The sequence below is a fragment of the Amphiura filiformis genome, chromosome 18 (assembly GCF_039555335.1).
Source record: "Amphiura filiformis chromosome 18, Afil_fr2py, whole genome shotgun sequence".
Classification (NCBI taxonomy): Eukaryota; Metazoa; Echinodermata; class Ophiuroidea; order Amphilepidida; family Amphiuridae; genus Amphiura; species Amphiura filiformis.
In genome coordinates, this window is record NC_092645.1 from 47,672,655 (window position 1) to 47,699,931 (window position 27,277).

At 35.9% G+C, this 27,277-nt stretch overlaps 2 protein-coding genes across 4 annotated transcripts in view; both read left to right on the forward strand.

Annotated features, from left to right (window-relative positions):
- Nucleotides 1–27,277, forward strand: part of LOC140139194 (uncharacterized) — an 893,593-nt gene that overhangs the window by 148,112 nt on the left and 718,204 nt on the right. The window lies entirely within an intron of this gene.
- On the forward strand, nt 143–26,094 carry LOC140138749 (annexin A13-like). 3 transcript variants are annotated; one of them, XM_072160510.1, is made up of 15 exons: nt 143–280; nt 3,080–3,124; nt 7,714–7,789; nt 10,112–10,206; nt 12,319–12,432; nt 13,477–13,536; nt 15,240–15,296; nt 16,952–16,985; nt 18,288–18,367; nt 19,249–19,317; nt 19,788–19,889; nt 21,597–21,672; nt 22,521–22,633; nt 23,748–24,539; nt 25,057–26,093. In XM_072160510.1, exons 1-14 carry the CDS (start codon nt 269–271, stop codon nt 23,877–23,879), a joined length of 1,065 nt encoding a protein of 354 aa, XP_072016611.1. In that variant the 5' UTR covers nt 143–268; the 3' UTR covers nt 23,880–24,539; nt 25,057–26,093. The 3 variants fall into 3 exon arrangements, with proteins under 3 accessions (XP_072016611.1, XP_072016612.1, XP_072016613.1); XM_072160511.1 differs by lacking the exon at nt 13,477–13,536 and having other exon boundaries at nt 25,057–26,091; XM_072160512.1 differs by lacking the exons at nt 143–280; nt 3,080–3,124 and adding an exon at nt 6,563–6,649 and having other exon boundaries at nt 25,057–26,094.

Genomic DNA, 27,277 nt, shown 5'->3' on the forward strand with positions numbered 1-27,277 from the left:
CCTGTATAAAAATTCATTTTAATTTCCCGTGTATCAATGTAGGTGTACTACTTTTCTTCCCTAACCATTTCCTAATATTGACAAAACACAGTGCCCTTTGTACTCTTATTTTAATCATTGACGAATATCTAAAAGCCACAGCCACACCAGACTGGTTTCGGTCAGCCTTTTACCATCTATCGGCATCGCCTACACATCACGGACACGAGTATCGTCTGCTGAAAATCACTTTGATTTGTGACTAGGAAGAGCAAAAACATCAAGAAAAATGGCAGCAGAAGTAAGTTGAATATGCATTATTTTAACATAATTATTTTAGATTTAAAATTCACTTTTTTGATCGACAATAGAAGATTTATTTCGTTGTATTCTACAACAATTTTACGTTATGAATTTGACATGTACGGTATAATCTATTTCACCATTGTACCGTGCAAGGCGTGTCAGTTTTAATTGTGGAATTAATCTTTAACCTATTTAAGGTTACACAAAGAAACGTATAAAAACGTATAAAAGACGTATAAAGTTGTTCTCTAAAACAGAGTTTTCTCAGTAATCAAATATCGCAGCGAGTGAAATGTTTGTGCATTGGATGTAGATTAACATTATTTTTATGTGTTTACACACATCTTTAGAATAAATTTGAAAATCATTCGTTTAATCCTTTTTACGCACCATGTTCATAAGATCAAAAACGCGTTCCATGTCTATTAATTCAGAGAAAAATGGGTTTCAAGCGTAAACAGTGGTAAAATGCCTACTCCCAATTCCAGTATTTTTTTTTATTATTAAAAAGATACTATCCTATTTTGCCAAATGAAACATAGCTATATCCTAAACCTTTAGTTAGTCCTAAAGTAAAATTTTAATATTTGGTCAATTTTTGGAAATAGGCCTAAGGGCCAAAAACATGCATTTTAAGGCGTTTTTCGACCTTTTACGTTTTCTGTGACAAGCAAGCCCAAAGACTTGAACAAAGACTAATTTCATGTTATGCATTATAATTTTTGAAAACACATTTTCCAATCTTTTTCATAACCAATTAGCAAAAATGACATATAATATTAACATTATGAACTAACTCTTACCCTATACTCAAGATTTTGAATGCTTAGACTTGCGCCAAGTCTTACAATTTTGAGACTACAATTGTAAGAAAACATGGAAAATTGCATGTCTTTGGACCATTTTCCCTCAAATTGCAAAAATATTAATAATTGACTTGTATTGCCAGTTAGAACTAACTAAAGGATTAGGATTAACTATATTTTATTTGGCAAAACAGGATAATATTTTTTAATCAACAAATATTAGTGCTATATTTTTCTGGAATGGGGAGTAAAATTGCTATATAATATTATTCTTATCAAGTTAAATAGGCCTAGTAGTTGAAATCTATCCGCCTCTAAATAAGTGTTTTGTTTATGTGTAAGAGACGAAAGGCAGACACACTCAACAGAAACATCATTGTAAATATGTTACTGGTAAAGGCGGATGTACAAACATGTATATTATTCCATCATCTTTATTCAAGCAATTTAAACATACAAATTAAAAGGAATTAAGAAACCAACACACATCCAAGACAACTGGGGCCTTTACTGACCACCAGGCATGGCGTGAACGAAATACATATTACACGTACACAATTTTTAAAACACCTAAAAAGATACAAAAAAAATTATATATAATTTAAAAAGGTATTATCTGTTGTAATGTTTTTGTGGAGGGTGTTTCTACCTTTCATCTCTTTCTTTCAAAACACACTTATTTGCTTGTAAATTCTACGGTATTTATATAATATTGAATGGCTTTGAGTGTGATACAAGAATATATTGCACGAGATAGAAAAATATTGCACGAGTCGAAGACGAGTGCAATATTTTTCTATCGAGTGCAATATATTCTTGTATCACACGAAAATAAGCCATTCAATATTATTATTATTATTATTTATATTAGGCTTTTGCTATGCGGTAAAACGAAAATTTAGCTTAACAACAACAACAACAACAGCAAAACCAACAAAAAACAAAAACAAAAAAAACCTCGCAGCTTTTTGAACAGCTGCAGGAAATAAACAATTTTTACCCGTATTTTATGCTTTTCATAATTATTATGATACAAATTGTATACGTGTCATAACGTTACCGAATGTCACTGTGTCACTTATTATAAGAATAATATCATGAAAATGAATGTGGTAAACACACGAGTGTAGCATTTCCGTTTTTCAGATTAAAAAATAATATGAAAGTAGGCCTAACCTACGTACGTACATGGTTTGTAATTCTTTTTTTTTTTATATATTATTATTCATATTTTATTTTCCATTTTTTTTCCACATCAGTCAATTGCACAATAATACAAATACATATACACATACATCAGTATGTCTTAATTAATTGTTGTAATTATTCTTTATTGTGTGTGAACTCTAACAACACGATAGGCATATTCCTTACCGATTTATGTTTTGGTCTTGCACAACAGTCTGTTGGTTTACGCAATACAATAGCTATTGTAGCTTCACCTCCGGAGAGGGTGGGGTGGGGCGACACTCATCACACTGAAAAATAACGTTAATTTACATGCAGGTCCAGGTGGTGTATGACGTGCAGTCCCTAAATTCAAGAAATTTTCATCGTCAACCGTGTAATTGAATGGGATTATTTTGAAATTTTAAAACGCTTGAAATATCACAAACAAATAGGCCTATGTTGATAAATAATATAAATACAAGCTAAAACCGTTGGGGTTCGATAATGAACCCCACAAAACTAACCGAGTGTATGGAAAATGCCATACGGCCGGGCGGTTTCACGAGTTGCCGGCTCGATCATGTCATCCACCGCCTGTGCAGGTCAGTAGGTAAAATTCACATCGACTGATTAAACTCTTGAACTCCGGAACAGACACGCTTTATATTATCCCGGGATGAGTATACACACGAGTTAATATTTACCCTGGTTTATGTTTACGATCTATCATTAGCATAATACACATCGTAAGAGCATTACTCATGTTTAAGTAAATTAATAATGTTTCCTTAATTAAACTTTGTTATCTTTATTTACAGTTCATTATCAAGTACCGCTTGGCAAGAGCAGCATTGGAACTTGCAGTAAGTATCAACCAAAGCTTTGCCCTTCATCATGAGCAAGTTAAAAGGATCGGGCACATGTGGGTCTCAGGGGCAGATCCTGTGGTTTAATGGGAGCCGCTAAATGAAAAATTGTTAATTTGTTATAGGGGTGCCATTAGTTTGTTTCAAAGCATCTGCTAACTCGTATTCAAAAGTAGTATCAGTATCTGCTATGGCATATTATTTGATACGATATAATATAATCAGACCAAAGTCGGCAACAATGAAATGTAGATATAGGTAAAGGAGCAAAAAACAATGTCAAACATGAAAAATGAACAAATAAAAGGTCATAATTTTGCAAGTAAATATAGTAGGGACATTTAACATCAGTAATTAAGTATAGGTACTAAACAAGTTAGTGATCATGGTAATTGTAATAACCCACTTTTCAAAATTTCCTGTTTATGACCATCTGTGTTTGGTCGGAGTAGGTGTATCAGATCGTGTACAATGTTAATTTAAGGCCAAAAAAAAATGTTGTGTTGCCCTCCGCGGCCGGGTCAAAATCGCGAAAATCTGGGCCCGGGTTTTTTTAAATTTTATTTTTTTAATTTTTTTTTTTTTTTTTTAACAAATGATTTTTTTTATATCGTACATGTACCCCCAAGCCTATTCCCGGATCCCTGATGTTCATCACTAAAAGATTGTGCCCCAAGCCAGCACTTTAATTGGATAGTAGGACTTACTCATTGAATTCCAACAACATGGATGTTAGGCCCTTTACAATTGATTTTGAGTTTCCTATTTCCCGCCCGCATCAAAAATTGAGAATTGCAAAATATGTAATTATTTAATTACATTAATTTGCTACTTTCTTACTTTGATCATGAATCCTGAACAAACAAACAAATAACAAACAAACAAACAAATAACACATATTATTATCAATATATAAAATCAATATTGCAATATGATCTGCTGTGCCAAAATGTACCATGCAGGATGTTGATATTGGGCTGTGACCACTTGTTTCAAAATGAAGAAAATAATAAGTAATAAATAACTAATAATTAAGTTACCTCATGCCTTTTTTTAAAATCTTTAAATAGTAAACTAAGAATTAATTGTGAAGGGTCTTAATATTAATATTTACTTCAATAACATATTCAACATTGGGTAGAAAATACAGCCAATAATATGCATATGCCTCTCTTCACTCATGTTACTGTGAAATAGTAGGTATCAAATGGTTGAGTTGGTAAAAAAAAAATCCGGCCGGCTGTACTACCAGATTTTAGGCTTGGGAGGGCAACACAACAATTTATTTTTTTGGCCTTATGTTAAAGTTATTGCAATTTTTTGTGAGCAACAGCAGAGTTTCAAGCGGTATGTAACTTAGATCTGCTATCTAAGGCTCGGTATCACCAAGGTTCGATATCACTAGTTTCAATTAACAGTTTAACTATAAGGCAGAATGTTTACTTTGGACACATTTGACATTGGCTGTAATTAAGAAGCAAATAAAAAGGAAATTTACAGAAATTTTGCTGCTGGACGTATGCGCATCTGGTTGCATTGGTTGTAATAATTTAACAGTTAACATGGTTAATAATATATGTTGCTGCACACAAACTTTAAAAAGTTTTAATTACTGGACGCTCATTAATTTCAAATGAATTCAATGATTTGTTTGTAAACATATGCCCAAAAACTATTACGATTATCTAATTACACCTTGACAAAATTATACTTATAAAAGCAATAGTGAAGAAAATTAATAACCTTGACCAAAACAAAGTGCAGATCATGACGACAATGTGGTGAATGAAATTGGTTGTCATCATTTCACAGAAATCTTTAAATTGTCTTTGCCATAATTTGTTGGCTGGAAATGTTCCTAATCAATTAAAAGTAACTAAAATTATTCCCATTAACAACAATATGCTGCTGAAATATTGTTTCAATGCAGTAGGTGATCATTACACCACAATTGGAGTGTATCTAGACTTACCAAATGCATTTGATACAATAGATCACAATAATTTTACTTTAATTATGCTGCTTTTATTGATCCTTCTACCAAACTAGTGATGCTTTTTGGCTTCAAGAAATCCGTCAGGCCATTCCCAGAACACAAAACGTTGCAGAAAACGTTTAATTATCAGGTTATAAAAAGGGTATAAAAATATAAATCGTTTTAATAAATTACTTCAAAACATTCTTACATAATAATGTTATTTAAGAACACATTTAAAAACACATTCATGGCCTTTATATAATATTTAAATGTTATTCAAACGTTTTGATCAAAACCAAACCATGCTTATAACCTATTTATAACGTTTTCGTTTTCAAACCATTTGTGTGCTTACTGGGTTATTAATTCGATTTCTCATTCAAATTAAAATGAATCACATATCATTTAATAGACATTACACTTGCAATTTCTTTTAAAGCCCCAACCCTGATTTTGCTGACTTTCATGATTTAGGGTCGGTAGAGGGCAATGCACAACCAGATGTATCCGAATATAAAGCTAAACTTACGTTTGTTGAGCAAGCCTCAGCATATTTAAAATGTATTCAATGACCACTGTGGGCCACGACTCACCATATGAAACATTTAATATAACATTGAGGGATTTGCACCTAGGAAGCGCACACCCTAAACTACAATCAATCATCGCAACCACGTGCAGCTCCACGGGTTCTCCTGCGCGTAACCATTTACTATAACATTGGGCTATTTGCACCTAGGAAGCGCAAACCCTAAACTACAATCAATCATCGCAACCACGAATAGTCCTCGGGTTCTCCTGCGCGTAACCATAAAGCAGTTCGCTTTTTACCCAGGGGAAGTTCAAGCTATTTAGCTTAATTACTTCACAACAACAGGGCAACAGTATGTATGACATGTGGCCCACTTACCCAATTGTCCCAGTCACCTCGATCTACATTATTTGTATAGCAATCGCAGACAAGAGATAAACAAAAGAAAAACCAAAACAAAAGCAAATTTTTTTTATAATAATTGTTTAGTACCATCAGTAAGAAGTATTAATGAAAGCTCAAAAATAACATTAACCTTTTCCTTGTGGGTGTCGACTACAGACGACAAGTTTCAAATATTTGAAAAATGCAATAATTTCGGAATATACATTTTCATGTTCATTAGGAATCAGCATGAGAAATGCATTAAAATAAGTACAAACAGTCCTAGTATTTGGTTCAGAAGCTCAAGAGATAGCTCTCGATATTTTGAGAAAACGTTACAACACTTGGATTTTTATGTTGAAGACTACATATGGCCAGCACGAATTACATTTACGAGTAGGCTATATTTTATTGACATATCATCGTCGTCATGGAGCATGAAATACATTCGTGACATTTTCACCTGCTCCCTTATACACATCTTTTGTATCTGATGACTCATTAGCAAGGATGGTTTCCTCCTCATTGTCAACCAACAAGTCGTTAAAGTAAGAGTTCTATTTGAATTGAAATGAATAAACCAAATCTGCGATAGGTACATAGGTACACTGACAATTTTGAGATAGAGGTAAGTTAGTGTTAATTGGGTACAAAAAGTATCCATATAGCTTTCCTCATACTGTGGCTGCTAATATAATATTGTAACACCGAACTATAAAAGAGGGATATTGTTGCAACCTTATTGCTAATTTGCTGCAATTTATAGCTTTGCGTCACCAAAATAAGTACAAATATTTTCCACGTATATCGAGCGCCGTCGATAAATTTTATCGGATTTTCTACTAATCATGTTTATTTATCAAGTTTATATCTCTTAGTATACTAAAGAGAAACATTAATTCCATGCATTTTACTGTAAAAACGTACGATGGGCTTCATCAACCCTATTTTTGACGGACGGAGTGCTGGGTTAAACATGTTAAAGATGCTTTCATCAAAAGGAGTGCAAATGCTTGAGTCATTTGAGTATAAATACGACCGTTATAGTTGCTTCGGGTATAATATCTTTAAAGTTACTAAATCAATCAAATATACCATTAAAACAAACCAATATAAACCCTATCATGCCTATGAAGCTTAGTATAAATTTGTAATTATGGCACCTTTTTAGGAGTACAGCGAACATGCACATTATTACAATGTATTACATGACAGCGAACCTTAAAGATAGCGAACCTTAGAGACCTTTACTTCCACGTGAACTTGCTGGTTATTGCCTCCTTGAATTCACACACACATTGAAATAAGGAGCTGGTACTGGCTGCGATGGTTTATGTAGGCCGATTAGGTCGATTTAACATGATTTTTTACCTGAACTGATCTCGAACTACGCATCACAGTAATGGTTTGGGTAATGGTGATCAGCTTGAGACTATGTTGGTTTGACAGCGCACTATAATGAAAGACAAAGATAAAAAGACGAAATCGCGTCTGACGTCAGAGCAAAGACGCGCCGTGATTGGTTGCCGACCTGCGCAGTACGGCATTTTCTGTCCAGTTGTCAGAGTTTCAGATGCAAATCTAGTCTTTTTATCTCTGTCTTTCATTATAGTACAAGGATCACCGCTCTGAGTTTGGGTCGCAACGGAGTGGATCAATCCAAGTATTTATTTCCTTTTTATTTTATTACAGGGAACTATGCTCGCATGGGAGGATTTTGATGCTGAGGCAGATGCTGATGCCTTGAGGAAGGCAATGAGAGGAATAGGTAAAATATAACATCATGCGATGTAAAATTACTCCTTGTCGAACTTTATGCAGAAGTAGTGTCTTGCCAATAGATATGTTTTCAACAATTGCACAAATTCAAAACATAAAATTGAAACATAATTTATGTTGTGGCTGAAGACATCAGATATGTCAGACTCCAAACATGTCTTCTAGCATCACGTTCAAACCACAAAATTAAGATGTGTTACAAATGACACACCCTGCAAATGACACACCCTGCATAATGTAGACCCTTGCATGGAGGCACGAATGTGGGCCTTAAATTTGTATGTCTTATGTTGACGCAACGGTGCTTAATACTTGCGAGGCGTCTTACAACTGACTTCACATGACGTGTCCTGAATTAATCTACACGATTCTATTAGTTCTTATGTGTTCAGTAATTGTTTAAAATATGGCTATTAAATTGCAAGACACTTTAATTGCTAAGACAAGATTCTTACAATGTGTGCCTAAATGGAAGTGAGGTTGACCGATGAGGAAGGGAATATTCCTATTCGCTGATAATTACGAGAGTTAAGCAAACTTCAGAGCTAAGACATGTAAGACTCCGCTAAAAGATCTGTTGTAATGAGCATCTTCAAGAACTGTATTTGAAGCTTAAGGGAGAGGGGCTTAGTGAATGGCAGTTGGTAGTTGCTTCACGGCTTATAGAAGGGAGGGGTACATGTCCTATAGACATGATGGGTGGGTGAACCAGTCCCCACGCTCCAAAAGTCGAAACGTAGCTGCAAACTTCTCCAAAAAAAATGGCGACGGAATAAAGCGTGTTTATTCCGTCGACGCAGACATTTTACCAACCTTCGAGAATATACTCTCGAAACGTTTGTATTGTCTAGACTTTCTTTACTATAATGAACGTGATAAAGTAGGCATACGTTAATTTCAGAGTATCAAAATATTATTATCATGATTATCAATTGACCTTTGATTGTGGAAAATAGACGCGCGCCTTTTAGGTGACTATGTACAGCTTGCACTTACAGAGATTATGAGAGATTTTGTGTACACATTATTTTGACAAACTTCACCACAAAATGATCAACAATCATACATCTAAAGGTCTATTCGATCACAATATCATATTGCATAAAACTCGCCCTTGCGGTGTAAACATCTTATTCCGTGTCTATTGCTAGCGCGCCGTGCCATAACGAATTCGACAGCCTCAAGTGCGCGATATATAGGAAAAAAGATAATAACAGTACAGGCGTAATTTAATTCTTTATCTTCATTTTCATGTCCGATTTTTTTTTTTCATTTCAGGCCATTAGTTTGACGAATGAGGGCAGCAGTCATTTTTTTTATTCTGCACATATAAAATCCGAATTTTTGTCAGTTGTTGATTTCAAAACACACGGTTGTTTGTCAATACGCACGCTTACGTCTATCTTGTTCTTTCAACACATATCGTCGGCTGTATTCCATAGTGGCGTATAGTGATTTTTGGTCATTTTTTTGAAAATTGGCACATATGTTTTTAATGATGTTCTCTTTCATTTTTCTAAGTCTCATCAGTCATAATTAGCTAATTAATTAGTACTTAATTAATTAAATGTGGCGTATAGTTACAAAGTGACATTTTTGTATTCCATAGTGGCGTATCGACCATACGCCACTTTTTATACTACATTTTATAATTATGAAATATCGGCAAAATGAAAAACATCGTATGTCATAGTGGCGTACGCGTATCGGACCTATACGCCACTATGGAATACGAACGACGAAAAGTAACGCCATAGGGATTACACGGCGACCGAGGTGGCGTACGGTTAACGTAAGGTTAGGGTATTGCGTTTTGTTCGTTTTCCATAGTGACGTATAGTTTTATTGTCAGTTTGCCAGCAATAGTATGTATTTATTTCTTTTGAAAAATATATAACAATAAAATCTATTTAGTTTACTACAGAAATTTCACATCATTTACAAAATATAATGAATGTCTGATTTACACAACTCGATTTTAAATTTGCATTTCTTCAAACCCGATTTTCTCGAAAAGTTGTTTATTCGCGGCGCCCCACTATACGCCACTATGGAATACGGACGACGATATATTCAAGTGCAAGCCTTATTGATATCTTTCGAAACCTCAAATCACTGGAGATATTCATCATTTTCTACCCCGGTATCCGAAGATATATCGTCTGAAAATCAGTACACGTGTATAGCAGTTACACGTGTATTGATTTAGTTTCCCTGCCTGTACCATGTGTACAATATAATTATTTACCAGGCGTTGTCACTGTGCACTGCTATAATTTGACGTCTTTATATTTACTATTCTTCGTTTCAGGAACTGACGAAGATGAAATCATAGAAATTTTGGCAAATAGAAATAATGAACAAAGACAAGAAATCAAGGAGAAATTTACCCAATGCTTCGGAAAGGTAGGACAATTTGAAAATTAATTATTTAAACTATTTAAAAAGCATTATAATTTGAAAAATAATTATTTAAACTATTTAAAAAGCATTATGTATAATTATGATCATAAGAATGGTGGTTTAAGTGTGGGAAGGCTCGCTATCGGAAGTTGCACCCTCGCTCCACACTCGCTGCAAGAATGATTAATATGTGGCAAGGGGCAAGGACTACAACCACTGCACCAATTCAGCAACTCAAAGCAAGTAGTTATTGATTTATTGATCAAAAACTGGTTTTCCCTCATTTTTGACTGTAACTCCACAACTGTTGTCTGTGCTGAAATAAAATTTCCATTGCAGTAGTTGTAGTCCTTGCCCCTATAATATACATATCTTACTTGTCATCAATGCGCTATGATTTTTGAGAAAAATGCAAAAATAGGCACACAATTGGACAGGGGTGTAGTACCCCCTTAAAAGCTATTAAACCAAGATAACACTCATTGAAAACAGCTCAACTGATTAAATCAGATCTTCTCTGGTTGTGTACATGTATCTGTTTTACATGTGCGGTATCGCAATGAGCTGGTATTATAGTTTCAGTTGGGTAACCGATTATAAAGGAAACGCAAGGTAACAATGGTATGTGGACCTTTGTTCACGAAATGAGACAATGGTCTGCTTATTGTTAACCAGCATTCTTGAAAATAAGCAACATAATGATTGTTGACTTAACACGGTTTGGAAATAATTTCTTCATATTTTTTGGTGTTATCTGTCGTTTACATATCCTTCCTAAAACACAAAAGTGCCAATACTTCCAAACACCTAAATTAGCTAAAAATTAGGACATGTTACAAAACTATATTTTCTAGAATTTCATAGAATACTTTAAATGTAGCTTGTACCGTTTTTTTGTGGCATCCTACAGAACTGAGCAGTCCGTTACCAAAATGTTCGGTCAAATCTCCATTCAATTAACACGGGGAGTTGGCTAGCTATGAGCTAGCTATGCCTTGCCCTCACTCATATTTTACCAAAGTGCGACTATTCCTGAACATCTAACCTAGCTGTAATGTTAGGTCATGTTAGAGAAATATATTTGCTATACCGTGTGCAATAAGTTCTATCCGCCCCTACCCAAAAGCATTTATAACATGTTTAAAATGAAACTCACACAATGCATTTCAGGGCTACTTGTTATTTGTTATGTTGTTACATGAGTAGAGATGTTAAACAAATTTATTTGAAGTCATAGGATCCTTGGTGGTCAATCACCATGATACCTCCAAACCACGCTTGCCACAGAAATAATGTCAACAAATGGCACAAGAAGTTCCTTATTCTTATCTAGGCTTTGCCATACACTCTGGACTCTATCTGTAAGTGGTGTTATGATTTTGCAATAAGGAGTTTCAAAAAACCTTTCTTTTAGACTAGACCACAACATTTCTCTATTGGGTTAAGACCTTCTTCTTCCATTCTCTTGCAAGTTTCTCTCTCCTTGAACAAGCCATTGTCGGTTTTTTTTGGACGCCATCTTTAAACTCTCCGAGGTTTGGGGTTCTTTAAATTCCTCAAGACACACGTCTGTCCGCACTAGAAGAAAATTAAAATGGCTGGATAATTTTTACAGTGTGTATGCCTTAAGAACATTCAGAGCAAGTAATCCTGAGGGCAAAAGCTGATGGTGCTCTAACTATAGTGACAATATGCTTAGAGCAAACCGGACATAAGGGCGGAACGAACTTTTTGCACACAGTATAGAAGTTTGGAGAATACTTTAAATATTGGCAGGTTATTTTTCACACAGTGATGTTAACTAGGCAAATGCCTATACTTCTAACATAACATAAACTATTTGTAAAGGTCGCGCGTCAATGGTGAGAGCACTGTGTATTGTGTATAGGAAAACGGACAGTAACTGCAGTATGGTTGCCATCAACCTAGTTGATCGTAGTGCATTTGTTATGTGTGTGAGGCGAACTGTCGCGGTAGATTGCAATCATGCTTTTGTTGAATGTAGTCCGCCATATTTACGGTACGATACGTCATATGCACTAGTCTATAGACTCGCATGTAATGGATTAATTGGGATTTTAATAGAGAAAAAATGTTTTTTGTTATAATTTCCAGGACTTAGTCGATGAGCTGAAGAGTGAGCTGAGAGGAAACTTCGAGCAAGCCGTGGAAGCCTTATTAGACGCTCCTCCCGTATACGACGCTAAATGTCTCAGACGTGCCATGGCTGTATGTACCACTTTTTCACGTATTCATATTAACCATGTTAACCAGGGGCGAAGCCAGCGTTCTTAGTCAGATAACAAATTATTGATGGAATATTACATAATTTATACCATTTTTAAAGACAGATAGTCACTGTATTGTATAAAGTCTTTCTGCTTTGGATCAATTTGCACCGGCTCCTTTCTTTATCCCTTTTCTTTTCCTTTGCCTTCCCGATTTTCTCTTTCATTTTTGTCAGTTGGCCCCCCCCCCCCCCCCCCCACACACACACCCAAGCACTGGCTACGCTACTGATTCTAAGCTTAGGGACGAAATCAAAACTCGACCGGCGGTTGACCACCGGTTCCGTGCGGTCCGCCCGGTTACTATTGTTCTAAACAATACCAGACGGAACCGGGCGGAACCGGCGGTCAACCGCCGGCCGAGTTTTGATTTCATTCCTTAACGTCCTTAGTGTAGTTGGATAACAGCTCGGTACAATGATAAGAGCGGGGACCAGGTTATCCACCTATTGACCGCTTTGGCGGTGTTTGCCTCTGCTATTAACTCCAATTAGGCTGGAATTAGCGAAGTTCAAAACTGAAAACGAGGCCAAAGATGTAAATTACATACACCCAATTATACAAAGTTATTTTGCCAAGTAACTATAAGGACTATATAGCTGAAACTTGGTACATATGCAGTACAAGCACAAGTATATTGTCTTTAGCATTTTCCTAATTTTAATCTGCATAATTGTGGTCTAAGTTTGCGAATCAGCAATCCAAAGAATTCCTTTTAATAAGCAATTTTATTCCATCGGTTATTTTGTTGCATAATATTTATTATAATACCAAATAGTCACCTTGCCATATATAAACATGGTATACTGGCTATTATGTCTTTTGAATATATCATCCCAGGTAAACATACTGTTAACTAACTGTTTACTCTATAGAGATTTAGAAGAAGATATTTCCGCATTCATATTATGCATCATGTATTAGAATAATTTTCATCAGTTCACTCTACCATTGTTTTCCTTGTATAATGTTACCGTTCCATTAGTGCATAACGAATGAGGTCGCCCTCACTTGCTTTTCGTGTTTATGTGGGGGCTATATTAAGGTAATTTGCCTCGTTGGTATTTAATTGACGTTTGCTGTACATAGCAGCGGCTGTAACCCTCCTCCCCTTTTCCTCTCGCTTTCTTCTCCTTCTAGTCTTTCTGTATCCCCCCTCCCCAACATCTTTTGAATTATGTGGATATCTGAATTTTATTGATTGTTGTATTTCAAGTGTCTCTTCTGCAAAGTTCCCCTTTACCCTTCTTCCCCTCTCGCTGTTATATTATATCTTTGTGCCACAATCCATGATACACGTGCATCGAGTACACGCCGTATTATCCGTGCATCAATTGCACGCCGCGGGGAGATGTATTTCCCATGTTTACATAATTAATCACTTAATGGTGACTCTCCAAACCGTCTCGTCTCATGATGTTTAGCCTTTGGTTCAACGCTCTGCAGGGTCTATTGTTCTATTGTTTCCGATTAGAGCGCTGACATATTGTAAAATGTTGTCATTCAATATTCATGAGAGTGTACATTCAACGTCCAGTTTTCGAAATTGGGTGACTTGTGTTTGGAAGGTGTGAAATACATCTGACTGGGCGTTTTAATTACATAACGAATAAAGGCATTGACATCATCGAATGGCTGCCCAGTGCTGTTATGTGTTTAGTTATTATATAGGCCTAAAAATTATTATTAAATGTATTCATCATTCCTTTCTTTTCCCTTCTCTGTACTTATTCTTTCCTAGGCCTAAACTTTATCAATCCCACGCTCACCTTGTCCCCTCTCACCCTCCCTCTCATTCCCATCATTTTCCTTATATTTCTATTTATCTACTTTATTATATCTTTTCATTTCTCCCTTCCTCCAGCCCTCTCTCATTCTCCATATCCCCTCCTCCCCTCTTCCTCCCTCCTCCCCTCCCAAGACTTCTCACAGGGGTTAATCTGCCCCTTCCCAACTCCCTCCCCTCTTTGGGTACGCCACTATTTCTATTCCAATCTCCTTCTTAAAATAAAATTAAATGGAAAAAACAACCTTTATAGGCCTATACTTTTACTTACATATAGGTATACGTATAGCGATTGCCATTATAGTGTAATATAGATATGCGGAAATGGCAGCCTTCATACATTCTAATGTGTAATCGATCAGCAAGAGCATTCAATTTATTTAAATGAAGCGCCTAAAGTCAGGTGGGTGGTAAAGATTACTGCATCAACAGCTAAAGCCTCCTTTATAGACTTCAGACCCACACAAGCATACATTTGGGATACGTGGCACATTACACATGACTGCCCTTACACATGACTGCATTGTGGTCATTTATTGATACTCGCCTGTTGTGTAGAGCGTTAATATGATGCCGGATCAGTGACCAATTTAATGGCGGAACCCCTTTGCATGTTCGAAACAATGGTACCACTTTTATGAATAGCCTGTCGCAACTTCTAATCGGCATCATACGAACAAAGCATTATATAATCTATTGCGACTCTATTTCTATTAAAAGCTCTTTGCTTTGGTTTATGACGGCGAGTTTACTGTTTGTCATGACTAGTAGTAGTAGTAGTAGTAGTAGTAGTAGTAGTAGTAGTAGCAGCAGCAGCAGCAGTTGGAGTGTTATTATTAATATTATTAGTATAGTGTTGATATAATAATAATTATTATTATCATATTCATTAGTAGTGTTATTATTAGTGTTATCATTATTATCATTATTATAACCCATTCTTGTTCATTTACCTTTTACAGGGCGCAGGTACAGATGAAAATGTCATCATTGAAATTATGTGCACACGAATGAATGAGGTATGATAAGCCACGTCATTACACTTTCCTGTTCATTTCGTTGAAGCTTACACTCTATTATATATTATAAACTAATTCATTATTATGTAAAACTTATATATTTGTTTCAATTTAGTCATTTCCTTCGGAAAGGGGGTCCCAAATATGTCAGATTTTACCCAGCTAAAACACTACGTTTTCACGACGTTCGCTAAAGTTGGACTTAGGTTGTCATTTAAGACATAAACACGTAAATCTGTGAACTCGTATTCGTGTTGTGACAACGTTATTTTCGACGTTGATTTTTGAACGTTGATATAACGTCATTATGATGTTGTAATGACGTTGTTTTGACGTTGATGCAATGTTTGACCAGACCTGGTGATAACGTTTGAATAATACGTTCAGGAAACGTTACACAAATACATATTATCTTAAACGACATGGAATAGTTTGGATGTTGACACCATGGAATGTAAATTCTCCCATGCCTAGGAGATATGGTTATCCAGCCAAAAATGTTTCCATCGTGTCGTCTGACGATCGCCTTTAGGCGTGAAACTCAGAGTAACGATTTCTTTTCCTGAAGTTCGAAACTTTCGAAAATTTTTATACGCTCTCCCTTTTTGGGATTGAGCAAATTGTTGCCGGATGTTAATATAATGTCATAATCACGTTGTCTCCACGTATAAAGCACGTGGTTATAACGTGGTTTAAAAGTCATGAACTGACCCAGATACAACGTCATCTACGAATGTCGTTAGTACGTAAATTCATGACGCTGTTTCGACGTATTGAGCACATTATTACAACGTCGTATAAATGTCTGACCCCGATACGTTATCTACGGACGTTGTAATTACGTTAATTTGTGAACTCGTATTTGTGTTGTGACAACGTTGTTTTCGGACGTTGATATAACGTCATAGTGACGATGTTTCGACGTTCACTACTTAACGTCGCAACAACGTCATAATGACGTTACATTAACGTTCGGGAATAACGTTGTCACAACACGAATACGAGTTCACAGATTTACGTACTTATACGTTTATACGACTTACTATAACTTTTATACGACGTTGTAACAACAAAAAATTGTTAGCTGGGTAATTGTCAGGTCGGTTGAAAAATGGCTCTTTCCGTACGAAAACATATTATTAAAAATGGTCAGAAGAAGCGTTCTTTATTATATAAGCCTATTTATACACTTGTGTAGGCTTATTAAACTGACCTCCGTATACTCTATTGTAACCGCTCCAAACTGAGTAAAAATCACTCCTAAAAGATTGAAAACCACTCCCGAAAGAGTGCAAAGCATCATTTCAACGTATGAAATAAGGGACATTACTCGAAAAAGAGTGCCCACGTAATTACAATTTGACCAATTTTAAAAATGATACAAACCCGTTAATACAAACCCGTTATTTTTGAGGGCTCTAAATAATGTTACCGTGGCTACTAAAATCAAAGTCTTTTAAGTTTAAAGTCCAAAATAACGTTAAAATGTGCTAGTAAAAATTACTCAACTTGTAATTTATTAATTTATAAGATGCAGTCTGAAAAAAAAATCATATTTAACAGAAATTTGATATGTTGTGCATGTAAGTCTTGTAATGCTATTAGAAAAAATTACCAACTAATTTATGAACTTTTCGATTTGTATTTGTTTGCAGGAAATCGAAGCAATCAAGGAAGCATACAGTGCAGGTAGAATATTTTTGAGATATGATCATGATTATTCGCTGTCGAAATGACGTAATTAATCGGATTAACTACTATAGCAAGGGATGAATACAATTTTGAATATATCGCTCTACACGACAACGTCCACGCATTACCTATGCATCGAACCATTACATGTCCAAGAAAGGCTGACCACTCGCACCTGTAAGATTATTATTTTTGAAAAGAGCGGTATTGTATTCAATCGTTTGCATACATACACATGTGATTAGTGCAATTTGCTTGTAGTGTAGGGCGATCTATTCAAACATTGTATTAATCCATTGCTATGGTAGTTAATCCGATTATTACGTCACTTCGATAGCGAATACGCATGAAAACTAGTGCGGTTCTAACGCATGATAACGAGGGGGGCTCTTGAACCATCGCTGAACCATGGAGCATCGTTAGTATTGCAGTATACCAGTATACCGACATCATTATTTTTGGCTAAAAACAACTCGGCTTCGTCCCCGGTCCCCGCACTCCGTGCATCCGCGGGTATTCGTGCTTGTCGGTGAACTTTAAAAACACCCCCTTTTGCATCTCATTTCGCGAAGTTTTTAGGGGAAAAACACCCCTTTTTTAGCGATTTCGCGAATTATTTGCCCTTCGACAATACCCCTATTTTCGCTAAAACGCGAACGATATTTCTAACATACCCTTTTCTGACAGAAACACGTAGGCTGCTCCATGAAAATACCTTTTTCAATTTCGCGAACACGTGGTTTGAAAAAACACCTCTTTTTGTGTGTTTCGCGAATCGCATTTCTTCATCTGAAAACACCCCCTATTTCGCGAAATTTTCGACGAGCATGAATACCCGCGGATGCACGGAGTGCGGGGACCGGGGCTTCGTCTCGTTATTTTATTTAAAATAATGATGTCACCCGTGTTATATGAGACGATAGTTGCACGACAGCGGCTATAAACAATGTCTTTATTCTCTAAATTGAAACCCGGGAATTAATGCCATTGTAAGGGATACACGTTTAGGCGATGCTAGATTGAAAGTTGCATTGTGCAAGATCAGAAGTTGTTGTCCATGGTCCAGCTAATCAGTGTACATGTTGATCAAAATGCTGTTCACAGGGTTCGACCTGTACATAGTTAAATCATAGGCCATCAAAACAGAAGGCATATGGTTAAATGCATATTAGGCTTACTATTTTCGAATGAAGAAAACTGTAAAAGACAGTTTCAAACTAACACAAAACAAAACCAAATGTATTTCAACTCCAATATAATACATGATATGCATCATGGTATTATTTTTTATGTCCTTAGAATTTGACCGTGATTTATCAGAAGATCTTGAAAGCGAGACATCGGGAGACTTCAAATACTTGTTGGTTTCTATTGCTGCTGTAAGTGTATACATGATTAGACGGTTTGTATCCGCTAGATATAAATTTTAGTTCACTAGTCTTAAGGGGTACTAAACCCTCGATAATTGTGTCTATTTTTGCATTTTTCTCAAAAACTAATAACACACTGGTAACAAAAGTTATGTGTATTATAGGGGCAAGGAATCCAATTACTACACTGGAATTTCAGTGACCCAAGACAAGCGGTTCGTTATCTATGATAAGAAATAAGGTACCTCTAGGATGTACCTCATTTCCTATCATATATGCTGAACTGTTTGTCTTGAGTTACTGAAATTTCAGTGTAGTAATTGGATCCCTTGCCCCAATAATATACATAACTTTTGTTACCAGTGTGCTATTATTTTTTGAGAAAAATGCAAAAAATAGTCACAAATTACCACAGGGTGTAGTACCCCTTAAGGTCCGCTGATCATAAAGTTCGCTTATCAAGACGGTCGTTAGTCCGAAAGTTCCCTTATACCTTAATCATAACCATAAGTCCCTACCCCGAATCCTAACCTAAACCCTATATGTCCGGACCAGAAAGTCATTTTTTGTTTTTTTTGGAACTAAACATGCTAAAAGCGAACGTTGTTTTCGGACCTTAGCGAATACTGGAATTATACGTGACCAGTCCCCGTTTACGTTTCTTGTTTCTGTAGACCTTTCTCTTCTTCATATTCATCTTCTATCATCATCTTTACTTCTGCACCATAATCATTATCATCATGATCTTCTTTACTTCTGTTCTCCCCAATTATCATCGGCCTCTTTCTATACGACATGAGCTTGTTTAGTTTGACAATGACAATGTTGTCTATTATGCTTATATTGCTCCTTGAGAATACAGCTTTAACACTGTGACATTTCATCCACAGTGTGGCAGAGATGAAAGCGATGAGGTCGATGAAGACAAAGCCCAGGAAGATGCCCAAGAACTCTTTGATGTAAGTTTGTGTTTGAAGAAACATTTCAATTTCACAACGAAATTCTTTGAACGAAAAAACAGCATCATACTAAAAACAACCAGCCCCGAGACTAGTGACTTGTACTTAAGGCGTAATGCTAAAGCTAAATGATTATGTGCAATTATTTTAAATACCTCAGAATTGAAGTGCTAGTTCGATCGTATCACAAAGTTTGATTGCTATAAGAAAATGCAATCACCATGATCACGGAATTATGTGACCTAAGTGTGCTGAGGTTTGTGAGTCTGTGCCTGTGCGTTGAGCACTATAATCCTGAAAATAAGCAATTTTTTTTTTTTTTTTTTTTTTTTTTTATGTGTTGTTTACATTATGTGTACATTTTTAATGTGCCCAAGTTTTATTCTCATTTCATGTTGACCAACAACATGAATACATTTGTAGCCTCATTTTCACACTAAGATGATCATTATGATTGGTTCGTTTTGCAGGCAGGTGAAGATAGATGGGGTACAGATGAAAGCACATTCAACCGTATTTTGGTGACAAGGAATTTCAATCAACTCCGCGCCACTTTTGCCGCTTATGAAGGAGTAAGTACAGACTTGACATTTAATATGGAATAATTTTTCGCAAAATTCCAAGACTGGTCTGGTAGAGGTCTGCATAAACTGCACGGCTTAATATTACTTGGGGTGTTTCGGGAGATGGTGTAAAATTATAGTTTGACAGAAAATGTTCTTTCCATTAGTTTACATTATGTCGCTCATAATGTAGTGAATTAGCCTAAAATGGCGGATTTAAGGAGACTGAATTTGATTTTTGTGGGGGTAAAATTTCTGAATTTGAGCAACATTATTCTGATATAATCAAATTTATTGATGTTTAAAGCGATTTTACTGAACCTAAATACCAAAAGGTGTTCGTCAGAACTGAAATGCTCCTGTGATCTACCAGTTTTGAAAGTGGGAGGAGCTTTAATTGGACTTCATTAGACAACCAGGAATCCGTACAGTTGTTTTTGTACCGTACATTTATAACATTCGACCCCATGGGGCCATTGAAACTTTCTGAGTACGTACAGCTTTTAAGAGCCTTATTTTTAAGCTCCTCCCCTGTTCAAACATTTGGTTCATTGTTAGTGTAATTCAGCTGTGATGAATGCCAGTTGGTGACGAAGTTAAAACAATATCACCTAAAACCCATATAAATTTGATAATAACAGAACCACGTTGCATAAAGTCCGAAATTGTGTCCCCCACAAAGCTCAAATTAAGCCTCCCTAAATCCGCCATTTTCTCCCGACCCAATTAGTATTTAGCCCGTGCGGTATATGCAGACTCAGTCCAGACCAGTCTTGGAATTGTGCGAAAAATATTCCATATTAAAATAATGTCAAGTCTGTAATATGACAGCAAAATAAATCAAGAATTGAACTTTTGTTCACAACACATAAAGTTGCTCACCTGAAATTCTCGGTTATAATATTAAGACTACAACCTTCTTCAGCAGAATGATCCAGTTTGTTGATCGATTTGACGACTCTTGACTTGTGACGTCAGAACTGGATCGTAGACTCTTGCTAAGTTGTAGCCCCCCCCTCCACGATTATGATAACGACGTAAATAAAGAGGCGATATGTTTCGCTTACCTCGGATCTGCTGACGATGGCGCTACAACTTAGCAAGAGTCTACGATCCAGTTCTGACATCATAAGTCTAGAATCGTCACATCGATCAACGGTCATTCTTCTGAAGAAGGTTGTATAGTCTTAACAATTACCGAAAATTTCAGGTGAGCAACTTTATGTGTTGTGAACAAAAGTTCAATTCTTCATTTATTTGATTACCAACACCGATGAACTTTCATGATAGAATATGACAGCCAATTGACTATTTTGAAAATTCCCGAAATATTTTCCAAAGAAACCCAAAGTATACGTCATCAAAGCCTCAATGCGCACGCGCGATTAGTCGAGCATTATATGCTCATTGCCCATAATGCGGACTAAAAATATTGTGTACCTTTGCCGACAAAAATACAGGTTATTTAGACAATGGGTCATTAACAGAAATATTTTCCTACGTAACTATTACACTTCGGCTACTTGATACTTTGGTACGATATGACAGCAGTGCAAAGAAACGTGAAAATGCTCGTAATTTTTCGACTCAAATAATTTGATCATTGACAAGGGAAGCATAAATCTCCTCACATGAAGCTTACCTGTTGTTACTTGCTATTATGATACTCTTGGAAGCAGTTGAAAACTCATGATAAAAACAATAATTGTGTTTCAGGTTGCTGGATGCTCTATTGAAGATTCTATTAATGACGAAACTAGCGGCAACTTGCAAACAGGTTACCTTGCGATTGGTAAGTTATTATGCTAGTAATTGTGATTATTATGTTTTAGTCAACCAGTAAACTTATCATGCTTATACGGTTTTGTTTGATGGCATCACTGACTTTTCTGAGGTTGCGCATATGACGTATCATACCGTAAATATGGCACACTTCTCAAATGCATTCAACAAAGGCATGGTTGCAATTTACCGAGACTGTTCGTCTCACACACATAACAAATCCACTACGATCAAATAAACATCACAAAAAAAGTAACTAACCCCCCTTAGGGACTATTGTATTACAAATCTGTAAAATACGTTGGAAGCAGAATTTATTTCGCGCATTTTGACACCTCGGATCATTTGATACGATAGCCCAGAAAACAATAAAACACCGGTCAGTTTAATGTAGTGAGGTCCAGATTTGAAAGTTGCACTTACATAAAATACAAAAACACTCAGATATCATTACACAGATTTCCTTCCATTATACTGAATACAAAGCAATACAATTTACTGCAACTTTTCAAATCTTGGGTTACATTGATTAAAATGTACGCTGTGACGTCAATATTTAGTAAATCGCTAAATGAGGTGTCAAAATGTGCAGAAATAAATTCTGCTTCAAACGCATTTTACAAATTTGTAATACAATCACCCGTTTATGGTCATTATTTAAGCAGTGGTTAGTTACTTTTTTTGAGAGATTTAGGTTGATGACAATATTTGATTGAATGGACTGCACTGCGGTATGATTACGGTGACGGACACCGGTTCAAACTATTTGTTTGGAGCCAATCGATAAATACATGCAGGGCCTCTACAGATTGTCTATAAAATTTGAGAGCATAAATTCTTGTTTGATATTAATTTCAGTTAACCGTGCAAAACATAGTGCCAATTACTTTGCTGAGCGTCTTCATGATTCGATGGCTGGTGGTGGCACTGATGATGACACTCTCATCCGCGTCATTGTCAGCAGATCCGAGGTAAGCCAAATATATTGCATCTTTATTATCATCGTCGTCATCACTATCATCTTCTTCATCTTTCTTCTTCATCTTCATCATCATCATCATCATCATCATCATCATCATCATCATCATCCAACCTCATCATCATCATCATCCAACCTCATCATCATCATCATCCAACCTCATCATCATCATCATCCAACCTCATCATCATCATCATCATCATCATCATCATCATCATCATCCAACCTCATCATCATCCAACCTCATCATCATCGTCATCATTCATCATCATCATCATTATCAACACATCAATATACATGTCTGTGTCAATTAATGTTAGTTTTTACTACTTGGACTAATTATTGTAGCTACATCTGGCCTAAAACCATCTCCGCTATATTACGATGGATAACTGTTTGGTGAATAATCCTACAAAATATAATTATACTCGTGTTCACTCATTACGTTATCTTACCCTTTAAATTATTAAGTCATTTCTCCGGACAGATTTAGTTCCCATAAAGATGTGTCCCTGCCCCTGCGGTGCATGACCAGTTTACCAGTGTCAGTGTCATTCAGCGAAGGGTGGAATATGACCCAAATATGGGTTTTGTTTACATGATTTATCAGATGACCTTTACCATTCCAGCTTTCCAGAAGGTGACTATCGTTTGAGGCTATTGAGTTGTCAAGCGTTAATAGTTGGAAACAGGTGTCATCCACACCACCCTACGCCATACATAAATTCGCCCAGCCCCATTTCCCGAATATGAAATTAAAAAAAAAAAAATAGGTGAAATTTAGTTTGGTAGAGGTAATTTTTATATATTCTTTTATACATAGGATGCTTCAGTTTTTACACACAAAAATGTCATTAAAAACCCTCCCACTCGGCTATTAAAAAAAACAGGCTTCCTTAGCATGTGCAATAAATTAGCATTTAACATGTTTAATTTATCTTATTCTAACAGCCTATAATATAGAAACACTTGAAGTATGGTGTCCACTGCTGTGGGTATCATCGTGGAAGTATTTGTGGCCAGAGTATTACTGTTAAATGTGTTAATATCCCTCCTATTTCAGGTAGAACGTTATGCTTACACCTGCTTTGTTTTTATTTTTGCAGATCGATCTACTGAGAATTAAGGCTGCTTTCTTCGTGAAATATGAGAAAGGTCTTGCCAGCTGGGTTGAGGAAGACACCTCTGGCGACTACAAGAAGATTCTGCTTGGACTCATCAAGGGAGATGATGAATAAATGAATGAAGCCGCCAACACATCGTCAATCTTATGTGCCATGATAAACACTATCCCAGCCGTAAAAAGACAAAATTATGTCCATTTAACATGTTTAATGTAGAAAATTCACGTATGCGTAAACAGAAACTCATGCAGCTGAAAAAAGAGCATATCATATTTTGGTCATTTTATGACAGTTCACTATATTTTTCACGTATTTCACTAGCATTTGCATGCCCATGTTTGGTTTTAACAGCATTTTCAATTCATAGGCCTACATCCAGTTATATGCATCAGACTTTGAAAGCTTTCATAAACGTAAGTTTTAAACAATTTTGTGCACGCGTCGACAACCGACGCGTTGTGAAATGGCACAACCTTATTATGTTCAAAAATTAATGAGGCACATTTTTTTAAATAGTTGAAATCATATATCGGTATATCTAATACGTGAAATTGAGTGTTGGTGAAAATGTCATCGTCGTTGTGCCGCCTTATAGAGCTAAATGCGTAACCAATCCCTAGTGTTTTCTTCTAAATACCCTTTACCGTCTGACGTTCGGAAAGCGTTTGATTCCTTTGAAAAACATGTTTATGGCTTTTGATAACGTACGTAACGTAGCATGGCGGTGGCTGCCAAAATTTGACAAAACTGTACCAATTCATAAAACCAAAATCAGTCCAGTCCGACTGCCTGATCAGGAAGTACTGCCGAATCAGGCAGTATGTTGCCGAGTAAGGCAGTATGGTATCCCACAATGCAATGCTCTATTTCAAATAGAGCATATTTTAATATACCGTTATTTCTTGGTTTAGAGTAAATAAGTAGGTAAATATATAAAATTATCAATGAATGTACAATTAGTAGTATTTTTTCATCAATTTTAGTTAAAATAAAGTTAATTTGCATATTTAAATCAAATTTTTAAAAAACCGTTAGAAATTGTTTTGTTATTTAAATTATTTTTCTCCCGGTGGAATTTTTTTTCGCCCGGTGAAAAATTGTCAACTTACATGTAGCTCATGTGTGTGAAAGTAAAATTTCCCCCGATCTTTTATAAAATCACCATGAACAATTTAGTCCTTAGTCTGTCGAATTCGGAAGGGTTACCAAAGCCTGTGTTGCCTAACTCGGCAACATGCTGCCTGATTCGGCAGTACTTCCTGATCAGGCAGTCGGACCGGACTGAAAATAGAGCGACTCAAGTAACGATCGGCAATCCCGGTCGGCAATATTATACATGCTCAAACATTGTGGCTCGAGTCAAACTCAAATGACTCCTACGTTACATGGCCAGCTTAGGACAAGGGGTATTCCCGCATATTGAAACTAAGTCGTTTAAAGGCATGGTGGACAAGGGTAGCGATAAACAAATCGGATCATGTCTTTAGATTTTTTCCGGGGGGGGCACTTCAATTTGAAATGGATATAGGTGTAGGGCTGGCGCTTTCGCACTAAGGGGCATTCGGTGAGAGCAACATGTAAAAAATATGGGGTCATTGAGTGAGAGCATGATTTTTGGCATTCGGTGAGAGCAAAATGTAAAAAATATGGGGTCATTGGGTGAGAACATGACCTTTTTTTAAACTGGAATCTTTGGGTGAGAACCAAAACAGTGCCACAAAAACCTCGAAAATCGAATTTCTAGTTCTAAATGGCTTCAAATTTCTTTATTTTTTCAAAATAAGTAACAAAATCAGTGATAAATGAAAGTTGCTGTTCAAATTGAACTTGTAAGGGTCTTTGGGTGACAGATCAAATGGAAAAATAGGGGGTCTTCGGGTGACAGAGCGCGGAGCGAGCATGTGTTCGTAAAAAAATATGGGGTCTTTGGGTGACAGCGATGCTGAAAAAGGGGTCTTAACAGCCCTACATACGCGTCACCTCCAAAGTTGGAGTGCCCCCGGGGATTTTTTTGCCAGGTACTAACTTTAAATACTGCCCTCTTTTTTATACGCCATACATCGAAGCAAGCAAGCAAACAAAAGAAACGAACGCCGCTGCACGTTGAGTAATTATAAAGATGATAAAATAATATTCTAGTAGGCCCTATGCTAGTAATAAAGTATATTATATTTTGTGATGTAATGGTTCACCATAAGTGAGTAAGATAGTGATGTTGCAATTGTTTTTTTTAATTAAATCATTGTTCGAAGTCTTAGCGCAATATATAATGATATGATAAGTTAATAAACCAATGTTAATGTTTCAAAACACGAACTGTACCTCCAGGAATGTTCTTTATTTTATTTACATGGTCGTACAATATATTTACCCGGACATTCCCTATTCCTCATGCATTCAGGGTGTACGCAGTTGTTCGACAATATATCCTATGCATTTCTATAAAACTGATGGAACTATACTTTGTTCAACTTATTTGCAAAAATTATTCGGCTTTTTTACTGCGCTCGTCAATAAAGTCCCATCTTACGCTCGCGTAAATTCACGTAAGATCGGGCCAGTGGGAAAGTGGGCACGCATTACGCAAAGCATAGCGTATGTGGTGCGTCTACCTGCCTGTATACAACATGATCAATTTGCGGTGTTATGAATCATGTCATTAATAAGTCAAACAAAGTATACATTATAAATAACGAGGGTTCAGAATTCCAGAAATTTCCACAATCATGATCACACGATAGGACAATCAAAGAAAATCTTCTCATAATTTAGCAAAAAATCGCCAGGGAAGAAAAGTAGATACAGGTATAGACGATTTTTCCCCGAAAAGACCTAACAATTTTATGTCATTTTGGGGAAATGTATATCTTTAATACGAAATGTCAAAATGTTCTAATGATGAAGGCTTTTCCTCCCAGCTACATACACCTAAAGTATATATCATTAGATCTATAAAGCTTACTTCGAGGACTGTTAAATATCCAAAATAATATATATATATATATATATTAATTTTTAATAATTTGCAATAAATTTGTATTATATCGCGAATTAAAAAAAAAATCAAAATTATTTTAAATCAGATGCACATTCATCGTATTCAAAAATCAGTTTGGTATTTTTGATATGCTTTCATGTCCCTCAATATTGTGCACACGTTGTCATCCGACCCCATAAGACTTTTTTAATTGCCAGGCATTTAAATATTTCAAACATCCTTTGTCCACATTTGAATAATATTATCTTTTTATTTATAAGTTATTAACTTTTTTAAAATACTGCTTTGAGACAACTTTTAAAAATGCAACATGAAAAAAGTCCTGATTATTTTAAAAAACAATGTTTAAAAAAAAAAGTAAAAACGCGTCATATATAGCATGGAAATAAGAGAATAAGATTATTCTCTTATTTCCATGTATATATATAGTATTAATATTGTCCCAGCAAACACAAAAACGTTTTTAAAACGTTTTAAATAAGTTATATTTTGGCTTTTGGTTTATGTAAAAACG